Below are 19,319 nucleotides of genomic sequence, written 5' to 3' on the forward strand. Positions count from 1 at the left end.
GGGTCTTCTGGCTTTTAAGGCTTGCACAGTATTTTCCAGCATAGCTTTGTGGGCATTTTCTTGGGCTTCACATCTTGGGTGATTCATCCAACTTTAATCTTTTTAGTCACTGTCACAGCATATTTAAAACTTGCTGTACAAGCAAACTTCAACTACTGTAGCAGGGATTTTAATCCAAAACTTTAATTTAGTAATTGTCAAGTCAAACTAATGTTACATAGCTTTGTTGCATTGCAAGGCTGTGCTGCCATGGCAAAAAGCAAGGGATCACGTTAGGTGACACTCCTCATGATATCTCTTCTCCACCATCTCTTATCCCAACTGCACAGTACCATTTCCTTCTCTTCACCTCCTCTTTCACAACCAGGTCCTTATTCTTTTTTATTTTTATGGCCTCGTAGTGCAGCTGGTTTGATTTTATTTGAAACTTTAAAGTTGTTTTTTTCTACATTTCACAAATGGTGGCAATTCCCCTGGAGACCTTCCTGTAAGAATCTTCTGTAGCTCTTTGGGCTCATCAGTACAGGTTATGTTTGCTGATCAAAAAGTCTTTATTAATCATAGAATCATAGGACAGTTTGGGTTGGAAGGGACCTTAAAGATCATCTACTTCCTATGTCCAAAAGTCTCCCCATTCTCTCATCCCATCTGCCTGTAGATGGAGGAGGTTCAAGCTCTCATTGCAGGTTCTTAATTAAGAGCAAATCACTGTGTGAGAAATGTCTCATCACTTTGGCTTCTGAGAGGCATCCTCTGCGCTGCCTCTTACAATTACTTATTATAGAATCACGGAATGGTTTGTGTTGGAAGGGACCTTAAAGCTCACCCAGTTCCAACCCCCTGCCACGGGCAGGGACACCTTCCACTAGAGCAGGTTGCTCCAAGCCCCTGTGTCCAACTTGGCCTTGAACACTGCCAGGGATGGGGCAGCCACAGCTTCTCTGGGCACCCTGTGCCAGCGCCTCAGCACCCTCACAGGGAAGAATTTCTTCTTTATATCACTGGGAAGGTGATGCTAAAGGCCCCTAAAAGCCTTCATAAGGTAACAAACTTTCAGTTTCTGACCATGGTCTGATGCCATTCTCTTTAATTAGACTCAGTGCAGAAAGATTCCAAGATAACGACTGTGCCAGTCGTTTTGTGGGAACATCATTATTTAAAGATGAAACACTGTCGGATCACATTACACTGTATTGCCATCGAGGGAGGAAGAATTTAAATATTCACAGTCTGCATTTGTGCATGTTTGAGACCAAGCAGAAAAGCAATGGATTAGAGTTCCCCAATAGTCTTTGTTTGGTTTCAGACACTCTTGTTCTTCCCTCAAATGAATGAGCAGCTTTCAAATGCAAAGGTAGGGAATGGATTATAGATCCTGGCAGAGCAATGTCATCAGAACCAAACCAGGAAACCTGCTCCTACCAGGAAGAGTAACTTCTCAATTGTGAAACTATGTGTAAAATGGGTCATTAAGATATCATCTGTCACAGCATCTGGGAATCTGATTTTGTGTGGGCACATCGTGTATCCTTACAGATCCCTGACACACGACGGACACACTGATGCTGGGTCACAGCCGCCATGCAGCAGGCCAGAAGTGTGCAGTGTGTGTTTAGAGCCATTTCAAATTTCCTTGAGATTTTGGAGATGGAAATCAGTTTCTTCTAATGTTCTTATCCTGTTACCATATCCCAGCTTCCCAGAGAACTACGTTAGCAAGCCTCAGCAAAGCAGGAGCAAGACTGCTTTCCTCTCGGGAGGTGCAGCATGTATGAGCCTGGCAGCTGTGATAACTGAACCTTATCTCCGTGCTGCTACATGCCATACCCACCAAGTGGGATGGGAAGCTCTGAAGACTGCAGTGTTTTGGCCTTAGGTGACTTAAACTGCACGGTACAATGTAATATCATAGAATCCTAGAATGGTTTGTTTTGAAGGGACCTTAAAGCTCAGCCAGTTCCAACCCCCTGCCATGGGCAGGGACACCTTCCACTAGAGCAGGTTGCTCCAAGCCTCATCCAAACTGGCCTGGCCTTGAATATGTACTATATACTGTATAATACTATAATATATTATAATATACAATACATTGCAACATTATACAGTATTTTTAATGGGCTTTTTCTCAGTTGTCTTTCCAACAGCTTAAAAGTTAGGTGTATAGCAGCTGTCTTTCGAGGCTACCCCACATTTTAAGGACCTAATTAGTTCAAAATGCCTTCAGTTGGGCCTTTTTGGGGGCCCAAACATCAACCATGACATGATATATTTTTGCATATAATTCTTTGTATTCTCATAGAGGATTTTATTAAAAGAAAAATGTCTTTGTTGCTCTTTGACTGTATTTAATCAACTAGTGGCAGTATGATGCTCCAACAGCTAGCCTATTTGGTGTGTCTCCAATCTAGAGGAACCAACTGGTTTATCAGTCCCGGGGCAGCAGGGAAGAAGCACATGGGCAGCTTTTGCCAGTCCTTTCCTCCAAAGCCTGTTAAGACTGTGGCATCACAGTGCAGAGGCACTCTGAGCTCAGCATCAGTGCTCCACTGGAGCGACTGATTGCAAGATCACAGCACCCAGAGGAGGTCACTTCTGAGGAAAACCAAGTGCTTTGATGAGGGCTAATGCGTCATTTGAAAGGCAAATGAGTGGAAGTATTGTGTTCAGGGGAGGGCAGATTCCCTTATAATCAGCAATTGTGAGCATCAGGATGCTCTGCTTACCCAGCTTTCACTAAATGTCCTTTTAGAAGTGTTAAAGATCTCAGATAAACATCAGTATGAATAGACTCATCATGTCCTTGTTATTTAATTAAAACAAAAACATACAATATCTCTTCCTCAGAGGACATAAATGTTGTGTAACAGAACTGCAGCTTTAGAATGAACCTTTGGGCCTGAAATAAGATAAAAATTGTTGACAAAAAGTCCATTTCTTCAAAATATTGACATGAGATGGTGCAAGTGTTGGAGATGCTCCTTGATGTTACGGTCTGCAGTTACCCTGCTTTTCAGCCAAGGGCTAAGTGTCACTTTTCTCTCTGCTGTTGCCTTCAGGTGTGACAATTCCTTGATTATAGGAAGAAAAAAACTAATGATAACTGTTTCTAAATGTCACCTGCTCACAGGAACAAAATGAAATGGTACTTGAAGTGGATTGTGGAGACTCTCATTATACCCTTCTTCCTGGATTAGTTAAAAGTCACTAACAGAAATTTTCACCTTCCGCTGTAGAAAGAGTGATGGGAGGGACAAGTGGGATTTAAGGAGAGCATTGCAGGAGAAGGGAAGTTTTCTTGTGTGAGCTGAGAAGCTGCTGCAATTGTTGCATGGCATGAGAGGAGCAAAACAGAACGGGAGCCTGAGCTGAAGGGAGCACTTAGAAGAGAAGAAGCTCGGAGATCCCAAATAATAGCCCGAATCCTTCACACAAAGAAAAGAAGAAAAGAGGCAGTCTTTGAGTTAGGGTAAGAATACTGACTCAGGGGAGCTCAATGCATGCTGCTTTTTCACTTGAGCTTGGGTGAGTTGTATTTGTGAGAGTATGAAAGCCTCCAATTTAGCTGTTCATCTAGAGAAGGCTTTGTCTGCATGGTACCTTGTGCATGCTCTCTCCCTCAAGTACTTAAAAGTAACGTTATAATATTTGGCTCACAGTACCTTGGGGAGGAAGGGGAGAGTTACAGCCATGGAGCTTTTTTCTTCCTTGTCTGTGACAGACTTTGGCTTGGGGGTAGGAGCATTAGGTGAAGTATGCCAAAGAATAATAGAAATGCTGAGGTTTATTTTCCTCTGAAAATCATTGCTTTGGTTCTGGCAAATGACTTCCAAATGGTGTATGTGAAGCAAAGCGTTGCCAAAGGGAGATTCCAGGGGATGCTGAGCTGCTGGGTCAGATGGGGGAACCCACAGCAGCCCCATCCCACTGCAGGGATGCTCCATATGTTTGTAGGTAACAGCATTGACGAAGATGTGAGCCCCAGCGGACTCTGTCCTCTCACCATCTGAGGGAGGGGGACTGGTCATAACACAATCTCTGGCTCTTCCATTTAGATTTACCAGTTTTGAATACAACTGCCCGATTTTTCTCATGCACGCTGATCACTGAGAGAAGAATTGGAATGACTATGAATTTAAGAAAGCATTATAGAAATTCTCTCTTTTTTTCAGTTTAAAGCTTATGAGAACAGAAGAGTGCATCGCTTTTGAGATAAGCTTTGAAGAACTGTTTGCCTCCTTGGAGCTGAATAGAGGGCTGGTGGGAAGATTAAGACAATAAGCTTATTATATTATTAGTAGTGTGAGAATTCTAAACCCCATTTGTTCAATTATGGTCCCTCCAATATGGTTATTTAGGTTCTTGTAAATTGTAATCAGGAAATTAGACGCGCTGCCCTCACAGCTCTAGGGTGAGCTTTCAAGGGACTTCCTACATCATTTTTTTTTAATGTTTATAGTGAAATCAAGAAGGGAATTACTTGTTTGATATGCAAGGTTGGCTCTGCGTAGTGGATGCTGGCGGCATTCTGATATCTATCGTTCCTAGATGAAAAACAGTGGTTGTGGTGCTGCAGCACTGCTGTCTGAGCAGAGTAATCTCAGAAAAGGCTAAGACTGTAACCATGTTATGTGCTATGTGATAAAAATGGTAACTAAACCCACTGAAATGAACACGGGCTGATAAATGAGACCACTGTAAGGTCCCCCAAAGCCAGCACATGTTGCTAATAGTTATCTGAGGTAACGCAAGAGGGATGTAAAATCCTCACTATCACCTGCTATATACAAATATCACCCGGCATCTCTTTTTGTGGTGTTTCTCCCCTGTCTTTGCTCCGTATTTTGCTTTGACGGTTTTAATGTTGAGCATTTGGTACTAAAACCAATCACCTCGCTGAGTCATCCAGAGCTTTTTCTTTCCTCTTTTTACCTTTCTAGATGGGCTCTAATTTGCATCATGCAGCGACACCACTTTCAAAAGAAACACCTCTTCCCTTTCAGCTCATTTAATGGGAGATTTCATCTGGTTTGGGGAACAGGCTCCTCAGCCCTTTGCAAGTGCTTTTTATACCTTTGTAATTTAAAGAGCCTTTTGCCTTCCTGAGAACTGGTGTGTGTTTTTTTCTGTGCAGATAAATTGTGTATTTGTTGCAATAGTAGATCATGCAAACTCCAATATCCTGACCATATTGTCCCCATTTATTTCTTTTATCTCCCTGTTTAATATAATAGGAATAGCGGCTGAAGCAGAGAAACATATGCAGCAGCATAATAGTATATTGTTTGAAAGCAGTTTTCTTCCATTGCCAGGGTTTCTCTTTGAAATGTAATTGTTTGCTAATATAACTGGGAAATTCTATTGCAGGAGTGATCACTAAAGTGCATACTTGTGCTTTTACTTCACATAACATCCGTATATGATTTCTAAAAGAAACTGGAGCAACCTTAGCTGGTTAAATATTGTTGGTGAGATATGTTTGCGGAAGTTGTGATAGGCATATTGTCACCGAATGTGGAAACAACTCCATGTAGTGCCAAAACAAGAAACGCCAGTGTCCCATGTGTAATGCAGCAACAACAGAATTACAATTGCCTTGTGTAAAGTATCTGGTAATGAAGGCAGATAATGGAATTCTTTGCAAAAGCAGATGCTAACTGGCTCCCCAATGCTAAACAGAGAACTGAAAAGTGATACCAGCTGGAGGGGAGAGAAAACCAGCTGAAAAAGGCATTAAAAAGAAGATGCCTTAGATGCACGTTGGTTTAAGCAGTAAATACTTGTTTAAATAATCTTATGAGATTCTTATTAAGAGGCAAACTGAGAATACGATTACAATGTTATAGGAAGTCAGCTGGATGCCCAAAGGATATTTGTATGCAGATTGGATGAGTAAAGCAACGACACCACTGGGAATAGCGCCTTATCATTTACACTGCAAGGCTGGCTGGTGAGGACAGCCCTTGGAAGTGTTTAATTGCAGGAGGTGGGGCTTGTGAGAGCCAGAACCTTCTGTTGTTCAGGGAGGAGACAGCATGCCTTGCTTGGGGAGGGTTGGTTTTAAAGGCAGGGGTATCTCTTCTTGTCCCTACATGCATGAACACGCACGGACATGCTCGTGTCTTCACCGGCAGCGCTAAATAACGATGCCCTCCTGCCAGGCTGGAAGTGGTGCTTGGCACATACCATCCTCATTGTTTCCTCTGTAGTCTCCCACTATTTTACCACTCCAGTTACCTCAGCCATTTCAAATAGCTTCTTTATAAATGAATGTGATAATTTAATGAGGGGCTTAGTCCGCACAGAGGTTTCCTTCGGTTGTAAGTACATAAGAAATCTGGAGAGAGACTTTTTGCAAGGGCATATTTATGATAGGACAAGAAGGAATGACTTGGAACTGAAAGAGGAGATATTTAGATTAGACATTAGGCAGAAGCTCTTCCCTGTGAGGGTGCTGAGGCACTGGCACAGGGTGCCCAGAGGAGCTGTGGCTGCCCCATCCCTGGCAGTGTTCAAGGCCAGGTTGGACACAGGGGCTTGGAGCAACCTGCGTATGTGCTTGTATCTGCTGTACTTTCAGAAGCCTTTCCTCACTCTCTGTTTTTTGGCAGGAGGTATCCTGCATGCACTTTCCAAATTCAAGTAGCCTCTAATTACATTTTGACCCCATGAGTTAAGAAGTGCATGAAAAAACTATGCAGCTACATGGATCACTATGTAATGCACTTATATGACTCTTTGTCATGTAATTGATAGTAAAACATGAGTTTTCTAATTTTTCATGATATTGTGATTTTGTGCAGACCTCTGTAGGGCTTTACAACTTTCCAGGGATAACACCTCACTCTTAATGCAGGCCCCCAGGATTTTAGGCTCAGAATCGAGGCCACTGAGGATTTTAAGCTTAGCAGGAAAATGACAGCCTGTAAATACAGTGATGGGAAAGCTCGTTCTTGTCCGTATTGCTCTAAGCATAAATAATGCTTTTGGGATTGGAGATGGGAGACTGCTCCCCTTGTCCCAGTGGTCTCTGCTGAGGCATGAGGGGATGCTGCAGCTGGAAGAATTTCTCAGGAAGGACCCTCAGATAAGAGAACTACCAGGGTAGACTCAAATTCGGCTAATTCACCCTGGCAGCCTGCACAGGGGCTGTGGAAGGAATACTTCTTCATCATCTGTCTTCTCAGCAGTTTTTATTCACTTTTAGTGGCTTCCTTCTCACCTTCCCCAGCTCTTTCCCCTCTTCCTTGTTGTCATGGGAACATTCACTATAGTGGTTTAATCATACTACTAAAATACGCTTCCCTGGTAGAATAGTAGTAGCTAATATTGATCTAGCAACTGCTGCTGACTCGGGGGTATGCTTGAACGTATAATATCTCTTATTTCTCCTCTTACTGCATAATGCAGCAGTTTCTTTCACCTTGGGCTCAGCACTAGAGGTGACATCCAACCACAGCAAAATACTTTATTCTGCCTTTTTTCATGTGTGGCCCAGCTGAAGCATGGGATGCAGGTGGGTTTATGAAGCTGGCTTTAAATCTGCAAAGGACAATCAGACAGAAAATGAATTACCCTTGCTGTGATTGACCGTCACAAGCAATAGTTATGATGTTAGATGTTTATGTGCCAGTGGTGAAAAGACATTCAGATTAAACTGTCAGCATTCACAGACACGCAATGTGCTCCAAATAACTTTGCAAGTATATTGCGGTCTGTCACAGAAATGCTTGAAATGGAGATGAAAGACAAATAACTACCTTAATATCAAGTGAGGCTGCATTTAAAAATGTAATCATTCATATACATCGTCACTGACATCTGCTTTGAGTAATGTCTGTGCAGTAGCTCATAATGTTAAGCAGAGCATGGTAAGCATATTCCTGAGTCACCAGAAAGAAGCAAAATACTCTACCTTGAGATGTGAGTTTGCAATCTATTTGCAGTGTAAGCATTTCAGTTTCCCACAGTGGTTAATTAACCAGTTCTAATTTTATGAGAGTTTCCTGAAATTGATAGTTTTTGTAAGGTAAGATTGTGGTATCTCTGGAATTCCCTTGTTTACCCTCCTTTCAAAAGAATTTTGGGTTTGGAACCAGAATGGCGTACAAAGCATTAATATAGTGCAGTTTTCATGTGAATAGTTTTTGCAGCTGATACTGCATTTTGTATGAGTGATAGAGGCAACAAATGGTATTTTAAGAGTCTGTGCTGGCAAGACCTCTGTTAACAAAGACTAAATGCTGACAAGTCCCTGCCCGTGGCAGGAGGTTGGAATTTAGATGATCTTTAAGGTCTCTTCCAACCCAAACCATTTTATGATTCTATGAAGCCATCAATCTCTAGTGTATTTGTATGTGTTCTTCAACATCTGCATGTAAGTTACTTTATAACTCATTCTATATTTGATCTTTCTAGAAAAAATCAGGCAAAGATATGCAGATCTACCAGGAGAACTGCACATTATTGAGCTTGAGAAAGACAAAAATGGGCTCGGACTGAGTCTTGCTGGCAACAAGGACCGCTCTCGTATGAGCATCTTTGTAGTTGGTATCAATCCAGATGGACCTGCAGGCCGAGATGGAAGGATGCATATTGGTGATGAGCTTCTAGAGGTGAGTGTTTCCTTTAACTACTAAGCAGGGTTCATATGGAGAGAGGGAGAGGCATATGTGAAGCTATCATCTGAACCTTAAATAAAGCCTGCAAATGGAAGTAAGGGGGCTGAGGCAAGGAGCTGCGTTGGTTTATGCCAACTGAGAACTTGGCCTTTGGCAGGTAAATGTGTTTGCAGTGAAACAAAAATCATTGGCCTGTGAAAACTAATGTCTTGTCAGTGAAGTCTGTGCTCTCAGCATGTTCACAAGCTATGCTTAGGGAGGGACTGTTGAAAGGCAGGAAGGGGACAGTAAATCTATCCTTGTAGTGCATATGTGGTTTTACAGGCAAATTCACACCTTACATTAAAAAAAACACAAACCCCCCTCAAAGTTACCATATGTGTTTTTACAGATGACAGGGATATTCCCCATCCTGAAAATAAATTTCATGCTGTAATCTGTTTTGATCTGTTGTAACTTAAAATACTGATTTCCTTTAGTCGTGTCTGGCATGAGTTCACCCACAAGACAAGAGAGCTCATTAGCAAGAGGAGTATTTTGTCTTCACTTCTTCTCCTATCTCCTTGCTTCACCTTCAGATTGAAAATGCAGATTTCCTACACACCACCTGGTCTTTGGCTGTTGCAAAATGTCACTTTGCTGCAGTACCTGCAGTGGTTCCCTATGTCATGAGTGCTTCAGTGGTTTAAAACAATCAGCCATCCCTGGGGATTTCTCCTTCAGACAAAAGCTTGCACTGAAGAGCTGACCTACTGCTCTCCATGGGTGATCATTTTCTGATCTTTCAGCAACTCTCTGTGCCATCACAGAACCACCTATTTTCTCATGTTTCTTGACTTGAAACAGAGCAATTTGACTGCCTGGAGATACCTTGGAAGTACTCAGAGTTGTCTAAGCACTCGTCATTGTCTAACAGTTCTGTAATTATGGGTTTTCAATACGCATAGTACAAGAAAAATTTGTTCTGCTGTAATAATACCACCAGCTGAAGTTTATTATTTTTTAAGTGTTATAAATGGTATGAAGATCTATACCATACTGGAGTAGGGGAGGAAAATTACTTTTCCTTCGAATTTATGTTCTTTTTGTCCCTGGCACCAAATTCTAATGGTAATAAAATTAAAATTATTGAATTTTGGATGCATACCAGTTGAAAGGACTCATGGTACTGTTTTTCTCTCTGTTTTTTTATCATAGACTAGGTGGTTCCCAGTAGGAGAAAGGTAGAGCCTTTTCTATCAGCACTTTCCCACAAAGAAGGATCTACTGAAGTTTTCTCATCTCTCATGAGTTATTCCTTGCAGTATTGGTTTGATCTAATGTTAAGTGTTACTAGCAGTACTAGTTGCACCGTCTGTGATAAATATATCTCCAGTCTTGGGATTTGCATGCATGACCATGTTGTAAGTAGCATTTTCCAAAGCAGTGGGGTTGCACTAATTCCTCTTCCCACCAAGTTGGAGAGAAAGTGAGTTTTTTCTTTAGTGGGAGGAAAGTGGTGTTCACCATCTCAAAAATGCCAAACTTAAATAAACTGAAGTTCAAAGAGACTTTAGTCTCTTGTTTACCTTTGCAAGCAAATTAAAGGTGTGTCACCAGTGGGCAGAAGTGTGATTACCTGTGTGAAAGGATGTGGTGATCTCATTCTGGTCCCCAGTGAATATGTATCCAGTGTCAAAACATCCTGTGGTACAAAGGAATGGGTTGTGCATTAGTCATGTACAGACGTCTCCTGTTCACACCAGTGGTCAATTATTCACAGCTCTGGTTTTTTGTCTTTTAAAAGCATTTCAGTGTTATGTGAATAGCATTGAAATGGAACTTGTGGGCATTTACTCGGACAGGCTTTTCACAATAACCATTAGATTCAATAACTATTGCAGTAACCAGTAGGAATCCTCATACACAGGAGGTATACGGTTCACCAAGGCAGGAATACCACAGAATGGTTGGGCCTATAAGGGACCTCAGGAGGTCATCTGGTCCAACCCCCCTTGCTCAAGCAGGACCACCTCAAGCCAGTTGTCCTGGCCTGTGTCCAGGTGGCTTTTGAATATCTCCAATATCATAGAATCCCAGACTGGTTTGTGTTGGAAAGGACCTTAAAGCTCATCCAGTCCCAACCCCCTGCCACGGGCAGGGACACCTTCCACTAGAGCAGGTTGCTCCAAGCCCCTGTGTCCAACCTGGCCTTGAACACTGCCAGGGATGGGGCAGCCACAGCTTCTCTGGGAAAAGTCTATGCCAGCGCCTCAGCACCCTCACAGGGAAGAGCTTCTGCCTCAGAGCTCATCTCAATCTCCCCTCTGGCAGGTTAAAGCCATTCCCCTTGTCCTGTCCCTACAGGCCCTTGTCCAAAGCCCCTCTCCAGGTTTCTGGCACTGGAGCTGCTCTAATGTCTCCCCTTCAGGAGCCTTCTCTTCTCCAGGCTGCCCCAGCCCAGCTCTCTCAGCCTGGCTCCAGAGCAGAGCTGCTCCAGCCCTTGCAGCAGCTCCGTGGCCTCCTCTGGATGTGCTGCAACAGGTTCACGTCCTTCTTATGTTGTATGTGTATGATTTCATGCTACTTCCATGCCACTGAAGCAGAGGTCAGGGTGACCAACTGGCTGTATTTGCAGCATCTTTTATGACAAAATCCATTAAAGGAGCATAAACAGCAAACTCAAGTGTTCAGAAGTGAGAAAATGACAGAACCCAGATTGTTTGGTTTTCTCCAGTTACAGACATAAAATTAAAGACTGTGAGTATGGTTGTTGGTCACAGAAGCATTTTATCTAGCCCATGGTATCCTTCCCTCACTCAGACACCTGGACAGGCAATCTTTACCAATGAAGCAACTGAACTTCTCTTCCTATAGTATATTTGCACATGCATCATTGATTTCACATCAATTTTGAATTCCAGAGTGTATTGGCAAGAGAAGGGATTCACATCTTAGGAAGCCTCTAGCATTTCTGCACCAGTGAGCCCTGTTGGTTTCTGTTGTTCCATTAAAACAGTGGATGCTACTGCAGCGTGTGCGGATTATTCCCTGTGGCTGTTAATTGGGGTAAGGTTAATGGGATGGAGGTACAGATAGATGGGTATTACCTCTTCATTTTTCTTTTCAATTGGAGTTTGATTGGATTCAGTTGGAGGATGTGGGAGACTGCCAGACTGCCTCAGCTCCTTCTTCATAAAATCTTTTGTCACTGAATTTGAAATATCATCTCACTTTTAGCTTCTGCAAACTATTGTAGACTTCTGGGGCCATGAGCCTGGCTTGTTTTCAAAGTCAGCTGATACACTGAGCGAAATATGCAGGTCACATAAAAAATTGTATGTAATCATTCTTTTTTAAATACATCTTCTGTGATGTAGTTTGGAGGGGTATGCTGCTGGAGAAAACAGCTTCTTGACAAGAAGATCCTTTCATCCTATTTTGATACATGGAGGAAAATTACTTGGGTCAGAATTTGATCCCTGTGCAAAAGAATGTATTTTTTTACATGACGCAACTTCTCCTTTTCCATTCTTTTTCCACGCAAAGAAACCATCTGTGGTGCTCCTGCCTTGCACTCTTGCTGTTTTAGTGCAGGTGTCTGCACTGCTTCGTATCTTATTAGTTTGGGCTTAGTCCTGGGGCTGATTGTGCCCAGCATGGCCCGCAGTGTGTTCACATGGAGCTGTACCAGTGCTGTTAAGCCCTGCTGCTCGTGAACTCTGCATGGGTCTGTCCTGTTGGTAGGTTTTATTCACACTGAATAATCCACCCTGTTATTATTATTATTATCATCTCTTCATAAGAGAGTCAACTGTGTTCTATTAATAAACCAAGCTGTTCAGAGCCCTGTTATGCTAAATTACTGATGTTGGGATTTTCTGCCATCTTCCTGTCCCTGCTTATCTTATTACTGAAAATGGGGGAGAAACTGCTGCTTTGGATGTTTTGCTCTAGGAGACCACAGCACTTCTTCATAGTCAAGAATCACTGTACAGATTTGCCAGTTGTCCATTCTGACTGTTGCACGAGAGGCAATATTTAATTTTCTTTTTCTTTATGCTATTTTTGTCGTAGCTCAAAGCCAGAGAGATTTTGTCCTGTATGTATTTTTATTGCTCTTTTATTTTAATATTCATAGACAAATGTAAGTTATGCTCTAATAATCCACTACATCAGTATTTTGCCCAAGTAAATGAACTACCCATCCAAATTCACAGTGCCACTTCTGGTTTACAATCTGGGGGATTGATGTTTTAATCTGAGTTTATTTGTTGTGGGATTGTTGTTTTTCCTGTGTCAGGACAGTTACTTTGGATTAGGCGAGTGGTACTATCCCTCAAGAGGGACAGTAACTTGAATGTAGAAAGACAGTGAGATTTTTACATGAGAAGAATCATCTTGAGTTATTAACTGGAGTGATGATGATTTTGTTTTATTCCTATTTAAGCACAATAGTCATGGCTTCTGTCCTCCTCAGATCCATTTACTGAAAGTAACATTGAGGAATAATGTCCTTTAGATCTTTCCATAGGAGGATACAAAGACTTTTCTCATGTACTTTGTGTACAGGTTACACTGTTGGGTGGTGGTTTTTAAAGCTGCAGATAAGGTAAAGCTGTAATTGAAAGCTGGTTATGCACAAAGGCACAGGCAATCCATGTTTTTCTGTCATCCCAACTCTCTCTCCACACTCTGTAGTTGGGGAGCCGCAGGGGAACACAGAGCAGGAGATTTTCTCTCTTTATGGAGTTTATGATCTGTTGATCACTTTAGATGATACACGTATTTGAACATGTGTAGGGCGAGGAATTTGGTGAGGAAAAAAGAAATCACATCCTAATAAATTATATTTCTTTCCAGCGTTTTCCTCATGCTTTATTATTTGGGGACTTGTCTTTTATGGGGTTTCAGTCTATATAATTTGACTGATCAATAAGTTTTTGAAACCTTTCCCATTGTTTCAGAGGGTCTGGCTGTATCTTGAAATGCTGCAATTCCTGTGGTTGGAAGGAACCTAATGCATTAGTACAAAGAAATAATTCTTATAGAAAGCTATACCAGTTCATATTATTTAACTGGATTTTCATAAATATCAGATGATACTAATTTTATGGATTTCCATTACTGCCACATGGTAAAAGCAATGTGCTTTTTTTTTTTAATATCCATATCTAATGTTTCTCTTCTGCAGAATGTAGTCTGAGAAGCAAACGATCCTTTAAATTTTTTTCTCTGAATTTAAGAATTCAGATTTCAGAGAGTTTGTACTTTATCTGTTACTTTAGTGTATGAAACTGTAAAACAAAGCTTTTGTAGGTGAATGCAGCAGTCCTTTTGAGATACGTGATTAAATCTGCCATAAAGCAGCATAGGGTTATATTAAAGATTGAATTAAAGTGTGCTGACCTGACCTCATACCTGTAGTATGTTTTTGTCTGTCTCTCTTCTCTGCTGTCTTTCCAAAAAGTTATGTAAAGAGACATTATAGAAGAGTTGAGGTTGATTTAGATCAGTTTCTTTCTTTTGCTTAGTCAAAGCTTTGTTTTTCTTTTCTAATCTCTAATGAAAGAAGCAAAGCGCAGATTTATGGGTCTGGACTCCCAAAGTACTATTAGCTTAATCTGACGTGTTAATTTATTTAATTTGAAAGCCTTTAAATGTTGTTGCTTATGGAATCCTAGATGTTCTCTTTTTTGTTTTATTTAAGTAGGCTTTTGTGCTTTGCTCGTCTCTGTGGTCTCTGAAACTAACTGAAGATTAATTTACTTTGCAAAAGAAAGTGACCTTTTTTTAAGAAGAAAAATTAATACTGTCTGCAATAACTACATGGGACAGACCAAAACCTCGTGGAGATATATTACTTTGATTATCCTTTCATTTTGGTGTAATTAAATAATTATAACTTACAGACCCAGCTCACAGCTAATTAAATTTTGGACTATTTGATATATCTAGTGAATAGGATTAATTTAGCCAGAGTAAAGACTAAATTTACATCTAAGACATCTGCTGTTTAGAAAAATGAATGGTGATTTAACTAAATCCAAACAATTTGTAAAGCACACGGTATTCCCAGTGAATAATTTATTTTTGAGCTCAGACAAATTAAGTCACCAAACTCACTGAAAGTTGCAAGTCCAGCTTAAAGCCAGAATGCAACTGAGCATTCATTTTTGCCACTAGATTTTTACATTTATCTTTTGATTACCAAGGCAGGGACCCAGATGTTGCTTCTCACCCAGTCTTTGCAACCATGGCAGTTGCAGACAGCACCATATTAAATCCTTACGAATGTTGGGATGATGCTCTTTCCGCAATGCTGCTCATTTCATGCCGGCTTAGACTCTCTGAGACCTTTCTTGGTTCTCTCTTTGTACAGTGAGCAACTTGGTAGGTAAATGGTTTGCACTTCAGTTTTGATGAGTAATCAAGTGTTAGGGGGTTTATTCTTCTCCTTGCATTGTCCTTATTGAACTGATGAACTTGCATGATGTTTTGACCTATTGAAAATAAGGTGGGAGTGTTGTGAAGTTGCCAGTAAGACCAAATAGCCTGTATGACACAAGCCTGTAAGGCTTCGCCGGTTCTTTCTTGTTTAACTGAAAAGAAGTCTTCTAAGAACATAAAACCAAAATTCAACACAAACGTTTTCAGGAACAAAAAGTCCTCCTATAATGGCCAGTAAATTGTTCCTGGTCTCCATTATCATTATTATTTTAAAGAGTTCTGGTATATCAAATGTGAATGTAAGTATACTGTAATTTACGAGTGGGAGGGAAAATACGCAGTATTCAATCATAGGGTCATGGAATCGTTTTGGTTGGAAAATACCTTTAAAGATCATTGAGTCCAACTGTTAACCCAGCACTGCCAAGTCCCCCACTAAACCATGTCCCCAAGTGCCACATCAACATGTCTTTTAAATACCTCCAGGGATGGGGAATCCACCGCTGCCCTGGGCAGCCTGTTCCAATGCTTAACAACCCTTTCAACGAAGAAATTTTTCCTAATATCCAGCCTAAACCTCTTCTGAGGCCATTTCCTCTTGTAGTATCACTTGTTACTTGGAAGAAGGTGTTGTCTGCATCCTTTCCAAAGCAACAACAAGAAAGCTTTGAGAAATGTTTCAGTTGTTGCTGCTGAATTTGCACCCCATCTTCTCTGGTAGGTGGCTGAGGGAAGTAGCAATAGCCTTGGGCAGTCCAAGGCCAAGCTCAGCAGAGCCCATCTCCTCCTATACGTGCTTATCATATGATGGCTCTCTGCAGCACAGCTGTGCCTGAGAAAGGCTCTTAGTTCTTCAGCTCGGGTGTTTCTGTCTCTGCAACACTATATGGATATCTGTCAATGCAACATCGGTATTACTGTCTGGAATAAACTCCAAAGTTATGTGATTCATATTTTGTGGACTGCATTTTCTTTGAGTCTCACCTCCTTATCCCACAGTAAATTTGGAAGTTTTGGTGGTATAAATTCAAACAATGCATGCTTCTCCACTTACATGAAAATCTTAATTTTCTTTTAACAGATTAATAATCAGATACTGTATGGAAGAAGTCATCAGAATGCTTCTGCAATCATTAAGACTGCCCCATCAAAGGTCAAGTTAGTTTTCATACGGTAAGAACAGTTCTCATCAAAACATTTGTTTGCACTTTAGCCTTTTACATTACACATCTACATACTTAGCCTGTTTTGAAGATTCTGAACTTGCTCAGTTCTCTTTGAAGTGAAATAAGCTTTTTTCTTGACTATTCTTCTCAGGACAGTTAAATAGTTCCTCTTAAAAATGTAGGAAAAAAATCTAATGTAATTAAATGCCTATTTTAGGGGTTTCTGCTGAAGACTTGAGCTGTCCCTCTTGGGTTTGAGACCATCCTGATAAGAGCTGCTTCTTCCACAGCTTGTTAAAGTGCTTTAGATTGGTTCTGCCAGCACAAAGATGGGGTGGGCTGCTTCACTCAGGCTGCCAAAAGAGAGTGAAAATGGTGCAGAGGCTTAGGGCTGGAGCAGGAGCTACTGTGAGAGGAGCAGGCAGGTGCGAATGCAGTACATGGAGCATGGGTGTGTGAAGGGTAGCTTTGTAAGGGCGTCAAAAGAGGATTTAAAAAGTGACCTAGGGCTTACTTATGGAATCCCAGACTGGTTTGGGTTGGAAGATGCCTTAAAGATTGTCTCGTTCCAAACCCCTGCCACAGGCAGGGACACCTTCCACTAGAGCAGGTTGCTCCAAGCCCCTGTGTCCAACCTGGCCTTGAACACTGCCAGGGATGGGGCAGCCACAGCTTCTCTGGGCACCCTGTGCCAGTGCCTCAGCACCCTCACAGGGAAGAGCTTCTGCCTCAGAGCTCATCTCAATCTCCCCTCTGGCAGGTTAAAGCCATTCCCCTTGTCCTGTCACTACATGTCCTTGTAATAGTCCTAATTTGTACAGAGGGGCAACATGACTTTGACAAGGGTGCTGGGATGGCTTCTGTAGGAGGGAACATGCAAAATCAACCTTTCATCTGTGTAAGAATTACATACAGGCATCTTTTCTTTTACTCCAAGAATGAAAATATTTCCTCTTTGTATGTGAATTAAGGACACTTCCATGCATTCACTCTCTAGTTTAGGAAGTGTTACTCTTTTGACACTGGGTGGGAGGTCTGGGAAGAAGCTGCCTCTTTCCCAGGAATTTCATAAATGCATATATTCCAGCATTTGTTGACTTTTGCTGGGCACTTATCCCCATGCCACTTTATAATGTGATCTTCCCATCAACATATACATCATACTTGATACTGTTTTATATTTTTTGCTCATACACAGTATACCTGTGAAGAACGTAATAATCTGTGGGTGAATGCATATAAATGTGCACATTTACTTGCATGGCTCTGTCTGGTACAGCATACACAGAAATGATGGAAGAGCAGCATTAGCACAGTGAAGAATGAGTTGCTACACTTGGCAGTGCAGAGGATCTGGAGGAGATTAATGATCTCGCCTGCAGCTCCCGTGCTACTTTCCCCAGCTATTGAAAATTAAACGTCATGTGCAACAACTCACTCACCATTACTTAATTGCATGTGGAAAACGTGTCTGGTTGGAAGCTCCAGAGGCAGAACCACAACTTATGAAACCAAAACCCAGGGCTAGGTTTAGTGCTGTCAGGAAGCACGGGGAGTGTGGGCTTCCTGCAGCTTGCCCTGCTGCATCGAGCATCACAGCTGGCTGTAGATAAAGGGTAAAGGGTATGTATTAGCTCGTCACCCATGGATTGGAAATCCCTGGTGTGTAGTTTGTATTAGGTTTAAGACGTAAAGGCTATGTAAGTTCTTAGCTGTAATTCTCCTTTTCAGATTGTCTGTGAAGTGGATTTCAAGGCAAAAAGTTGTCGTAATGATCGTAATCAAGAAATATTAGAAATACAGTTGGATAATTCTTGTTTCTGTCTCTAGAGTTCAAAAACGTTTCCAATTTTACATGCTGCTGCTGAGGTTGTAAACATATCTTCCCACTTCCCAAGAGCACTCATCTTGTCACTGCTTTGCCTTGCATTAGAGCACACTGACAATTGATGGGTTTGTTCACTTGACCTGAGCAGCCGTTTGAACAGCAATGAAAAGGAATTCTCCCTCTGAGAGAATGTCTTTAATAACTAGAGCACTGGCTCTAATGCAGGGACAAAACGAATGTTGTCTTTTTATGATGTATGGTCACCTTCTCATAATAAGAGGGGTGTTTCAAAATTTCAGCAAAGCTAAATGTTTCTCTTAAAGGTGAATTTTAAGGAGAAACAAGAATAGTTTTCTCATACAAACTGTATTCTGTGAGCCCATTCTATCTTCGTGCTTCCTGTTCCTACACTGTAGGCCACAAAATCAGATGATGTCGTTGACTGAGAACACAAACCAAAAGACTCTGCTGGTTGCAGAGGTCTTGTCCGTGGTGCAGTTATATAGAAAAAAGCTTTTTCTTGCTTTATCAACTCATTTTAAAACTATACTATAAAATGGGGGTATTGAAATGCCACTACTTAATGCATCGTGGTGCCAGCTGTAGTAAATAAGAGCAGCAACAGGCATCTTGAATCTCCATCCATCTCTCATACATGCATGTGCAGAAGCTTTTCCAGCTGAGAACAAAGCACTGAGTGTAGCAGACTGAGCTCTCCTGGAAGGTTTGCTGCTTGGCTGATCTCAGATATATTCCTCTGGGCTCTAATGATGTGGAAAGAGCAGGATACCGTTACATTTGTCATGCCTTGAAAATGAGGAGGAGCCAGTTGCCACAGAAATACTACTTCCCTCCTTCTGTTACCCATGTAGCTGCTATTAAAGGTAGAAGTTGCATAGCATAACATAGGCAAAACACATCCTGGAGCACACAGTCAGAAGAGGCCACAGCTTACCACAGCAAAACAACATGTACTGCAAGAGTTAGGAAAGAAATGGATTTAGTCTGAATGTGCATGAAGGTATTAATATTCTAATTTTGCAAAAAACCTGAATTTTTTAATAGTCTAAGTTTGAACAGGGACTGTAGTGACAAGACAAGTGGTAACGGGTTCAAACTTAAATGGGAGATTTAGGTTAGATGTAAGGAAGAAGTTCTTCCCTGTGAGGGTGCTGAGGCGCTGGCACAGGGTGCCCAGAGAAGCTGTGGCTGCCCCATCCCTGGCAGTGTTCAAGGCCAGGTTGGACACAGGGGCTTGGAGCAACCTGCTCTAGTGGA

The 19,319-nt window shown here is 41.6% G+C and overlaps 1 protein-coding gene across 4 annotated transcripts in view; it reads left to right on the plus strand.

Annotated features, from left to right (window-relative positions):
• The window catches only part of PATJ (PATJ crumbs cell polarity complex component), a 160,320-nt gene that overhangs the window by 88,515 nt on the left and 52,486 nt on the right, over positions 1-19,319 (plus strand). For all 4 annotated transcript variants that reach the window (XM_030494986.1, XM_030494987.1, XM_030494985.1 and 1 more), the window contains 2 exons: positions 8,416-8,612; positions 16,129-16,220. In XM_030494986.1, coding sequence (XP_030350846.1) covers positions 8,416-8,612; positions 16,129-16,220 — 289 coding nt within the window. The remainder of the gene's footprint in view (positions 1-8,415; positions 8,613-16,128; positions 16,221-19,319) is intronic.

This window comes from Strigops habroptila, chromosome 8 (genome assembly GCF_004027225.2).
Source record: "Strigops habroptila isolate Jane chromosome 8, bStrHab1.2.pri, whole genome shotgun sequence".
In the NCBI taxonomy this organism is placed as follows: domain Eukaryota; kingdom Metazoa; phylum Chordata; class Aves; order Psittaciformes; family Psittacidae; genus Strigops; species Strigops habroptila.